The sequence below is a fragment of the Monopterus albus genome, unplaced genomic scaffold (assembly GCF_001952655.1).
Source record: "Monopterus albus unplaced genomic scaffold, M_albus_1.0 scaffold1.1, whole genome shotgun sequence".
Lineage (NCBI taxonomy): Eukaryota > Metazoa > Chordata > Actinopteri > Synbranchiformes > Synbranchidae > Monopterus > Monopterus albus.
The window spans coordinates 1,407,988-1,412,206 of NW_018127881.1; the positions used below are offsets into that span (position 1 = coordinate 1,407,988).

Genomic DNA, 4,219 nt, shown 5'->3' on the forward strand with positions numbered 1-4,219 from the left:
CTACACCTGCCCCCGCCATACCCCCCTGGCGTGGGGCCGTTGTGTGGTGCAGAGTTGGAGGCGTGGTATGAGGACTTGCAGGATATTCTAGGCTCTGACACGGGAGGGGCAAAACTGGCACGTGCCCCCACATGCACAGAGGTCAGTAGTTTGGAGAACAAAATGGCTATCACACCTGTGATGAGTGTGAGTGTTTTTGTCTAACATGCTTTTTAAAAAATTTATTAGTAGTTCTTCTTTTGAGGTTATCGATTTTTGAAATAAAAACTAATGCCGCATACTACATGATGTAACATTATCTCCTATAATATTTTGACAGCCATGACATGTTTTGACTTATAGAAGGAGCCGGAGTTTCTGGATGTTCTGGAGAGTTGCTCCCTGACATGGCTGACGGACGGAAGTCAGACATGGGGCGAAAGTGTCCAGAGGGCAGCAGAGGAGATCCACAACACCCAGGCTCTGCATCACACCTCATCGTCATCCTCTTCTTCCTCCTCCTGCATGAGTCCATCTATTGCAGAAGAGCGGAAGGTGGAGGCTGAGAGTGGAAGAAGTGGAGATGGCTCTGCAGGAGGTGGCAGTGACCTGCTACCTCCAGAGTTCTTTGAGTTGCTGAGTGAAGGAGGAGTGGGAATGGTGGATGCGAGTGGCGCGGTGATAAGCAGTGGCTATTATTATCACCACCATCATCAACACCACCAGGTTAATGTCCATCCTGCGTCTCCCTCAGCCAGCGAGGAAGAACTACCTTGTGTCCCAGATTCTCCATCATGCTCCTCCTCAGCCTCCCAGTCACCATCTCAAAATTGCTCTTCTCCCTCCTCACCGGTCTCTTCCCCTTCTGCCTACTCATCCTCCCGTTTGGGAAAACGTAAGAGGACCACCAGCGAACGGGCCAATGGTGCCTTGTCCTCTTTCACCTCCTCCACACAGCACACATCCTCATCCTACTCATCTGCCAAAAAGAGTCGGAAAGAAAGAGAGCAAGAGAACGAGAGGAAGGTACAGGAGCTGACAGAGCAAAACGAGCGTTTGAAAGCGGAGATTGAAAGGCTGGGAGAGGAGGTACAGAGGACACGCAGAGCCCTGATAGAGAGGCTAGTTAACACCAGGAAATGAGGATAAAGATGGATAAAAGATGACAGGTCCTACAGAATTGGAATAAGCAGTGGTGAGGAAAGGTGTAATATGGTGGTCATGAAATGCCTCTTAAACTAGAAAGGATGGAAACCAAAGATATTTTATAAGAGAGGATTTTTGGAAAAGACAGAGCTAAAGATGGAAAGAAGAAAAGTGATGAAAGTCAAGAAAATGTAGAGAAAAGGGGCTGCAGCAGCAGTGCAGCAAATAAAAAGACACGGTATGTACAAAAGAAAGGGAAGAACAAACAGCTCTAAGTGCAGATCATGCAGTGGTTTAAGATGAATGTTTGTCATTTTAAAGAATGCCTGCCACTAGGGTTCATCACGTAGGATGGTAGAAACAACAGTTATGAGCATTTTGTGATTTGCATATAGGATAGAAAAGAACTTAATTCAGAGAGTGCAATTCGTCATCATCATCATCATCTCTTTCCACCATTTTGCAATAAACTGTAACTCCTACTTTAAGGGCTACAATCTGGCTAGTAGAGATTATTTGCCCAAATTTGTGGAGAGTTTAGGAGCTCAGGAAAAGTCTGAAAGTGCCCAGTGCAGTGTGAGTATGAGAGAGAATTCATACCCTTTCTTACTATTTTATAACGCATTGCTTGAGTGTATGTGTTTCAGATAAAGCAAGTAGGACCCAGCTATACTTTCTAAGCTGATCTTTTCTATCAATATGGGAATTTGTTGTTCTATCCTGCTTTACTATTTTTATATAATGCTGTAATATACAATTGTACTGTATTGGCTTATACTGTAATATTCCAACATATTCCGTTTATTTTGTCATTATAGTTACAAATTTTTAATTGTAGAATAATATGCATGGCTTTTATCATTAATGGCATCAAATACATGTATTTTACCATACCATTTATTTTAATCATTCACTGTAATCCCAAATTTGCAATAAAAGAAAAAAAAAAAGTGCATTTGTGTCATGTAATGTTTATTTGTTTGCCTTTTCAATGACAATTTTGTATTAAATAGTATAAATCAGAGGTATTTTAGAAAAGTGCAGAGCACAGACAATTTCTATCTCAACCAATTAATCTTTTGGATCCAGAAAGGGTATTTATAGCAAATGCAAAAAAACATTTTCCAGACATATATATTTAAAAACATCTTTAAATGCACAACATATCTTCTAATGCTGGCAATGTATGCCGACTTTTTCACTGGGAGTATAAAATCAGTTTCTTTTGGTGTAGGGATTTGGGGGGAAATCCCTCCATTCTGTAGCTGTATTCATTTGACTCTCTCTTTGTGTTTTCATTTCCCCGTCGGCCTATCCAACATTTCATTAGTCCTCAGTGCCAATACCACATTGTCTTAGATCCTGTCACGGATTTGCCTTAAGCTAATACTCTCATCTCTCTGTGTATATCTTGTTCCCATTCTCCACTATCTTACCTCAAACCATTCTGATTATTCCTTCCTCTGACTAACTTCCATCATTTTTGATTTCCCTTTTGTTTTCTTCTCACTTCTTCTTTCCCTTCTGAGGTGCAGGCTCAGGGCTCTTCCCCTCAGCCAGAGCCAGCTGTTTCTTAAGGTCCAACAGTTTGGCCACCTCTGCTGTGACCACCGCCTTCTCTGCCTTCTGGGCTTTCAGTGCTCGCACTTTGTCCCCCTGTGACAGATAAAATGACAGTTTAATTCATTTTGCACACCTAAATTTGATTTGACTAAATACTAAAGCTTATATGGATGAAAAAAATGGTGAACAATGAATCAATTAAAGCAGAATTCTGAGTTTGTAATTATACACACACCTGTCGGATAGAAATACTGAGAATCCAATGTGATTTTAAAATATTTAATAACCGTGTTTATAAGAGAATGTATAACATAAAATTCAGTGATTACAAATTTTTAGACAGAACAATTACTAAATTTATCACAAAAATCACAATTACACGCGGCTTATAAAACCAGTTATTAATTCTGTGACCAGTTTGCGTGGGATTTTGAATTTTTGAGAGATTGTTTTTGTTCATCACGGAGGACAATCCGCTTTGTTATACTATTATGACAATTTTAATAAAAAGAAATGCAATTAAAATATTCTAACTGAACATGCAAAATATAGTTCTGTTCTAATAACAGATCGTTTATTCCAAAATGCCTTGAAATGTAAGAGTTGCATTTGCAGCTGATAAATGAACAGTGTGGTGTTAGCCAGCAATCTCACCTGTTCAGCCACAGCCTGTGTGAGCCGCTTGGCTTTTTCTGGGTCCACTCCGTTCACCATCGCCACCTCAGCAGCAGGAGCAGCGGGAGCTGGCACAGTGGCAGCATTTTGAGCTGTCTTCTGAGGGTGGAAACAGACACATGAAAATGTTTGAAACTGAGGCGTTCTGATGGTTATTATTTCTTAAGATTACTTACTTCATTTCAGACAATAATACACTTCACTCAAAATGTCAAAGCGATTTTATGAGTCATGATGTGTGAACGGGCAATGAATCACACTGGTCACACTGGAGATGAGTAAAAATTCAAAATAAGTCACTAAATAAGCTGCTAGTGTTAGTGAAGGCATGCAGTAATCAACAATGTTACAGCAGCACCAGTGCAGACTCGCACACAAACAAGTACCGCTCGATACCTTTTCTTTAGGTGGTTCATCTTCATACTAGAGGCAGGTGGTTGAGGAGAAGGTTTAGAAAAGGATTATTCTGATCTACGTGATAAATTCTTCATACATATTTTTAACATTTATAGTCTGTTTGCTCTCTGTACCATGTTTCAAAAGACACTTAAATTAAGTCCTAATTCCTGTTCATGGCGACAGTCTGACAGACCTGTGAACAGTTGCACAGCATCAATCTTTTCTTATTTCATTATTCATAAATATTTAAACTATATTAATGCAAGACCGAACTGAACTAATGCACGGGTCATTAGACATCATAAACATCAAATAAATACCTGCTGTCCACCAAATCTCTTCTTCAAAGCCTCAATCTGGTCTGTCTCCAGTTTCTGGAATAACGGAGTGACCTGGTACAAAAAAGGAACAAAAAAAAAAAAAAAAAAACAATGTAAAAAAATTTAAATTCCACTTT

The 4,219-nt window shown here is 39.8% G+C and overlaps 2 protein-coding genes across 5 annotated transcripts in view; one reads left to right on the forward strand and one right to left on the reverse strand.

The window, feature by feature from the left end:
• Positions 1 to 3: 3 nt before the first annotated feature.
• ddit3 (DNA-damage-inducible transcript 3) lies at positions 4 to 2,031 on the forward strand (the record flags this gene model as incomplete). Its single annotated transcript, XM_020610077.1, has 2 exons — positions 4 to 141; positions 343 to 2,031. Coding segments are annotated over 2 exons (918 nt in total), but the record flags the coding sequence as incomplete, so codon positions are not given.
• A 49-nt stretch (positions 2,032 to 2,080) lies between these two features.
• The window catches only part of mars1 (methionyl-tRNA synthetase 1), a 15,242-nt gene continuing 13,103 nt past the window's right edge, over positions 2,081 to 4,219 (reverse strand). The window contains exons 19-22 of one of the 4 annotated variants that reach the window (XM_020612963.1): positions 4,083 to 4,154; positions 3,760 to 3,786; positions 3,343 to 3,459; positions 2,081 to 2,781 (exon numbers count right to left, since the gene is read on the reverse strand). In XM_020612963.1, coding sequence (XP_020468619.1) covers positions 2,632 to 2,781; positions 3,343 to 3,459; positions 3,760 to 3,786; positions 4,083 to 4,154 — 366 coding nt within the window. In that variant the 3' untranslated portion in view covers positions 2,081 to 2,631. Of the gene's footprint in view, positions 2,782 to 3,342; positions 3,463 to 3,759; positions 3,787 to 4,082; positions 4,155 to 4,219 lie in introns of all 4 variants that reach the window. The other 3 variants (XM_020612880.1, XM_020613131.1, XM_020613045.1) reach the window with 3 other exon arrangements.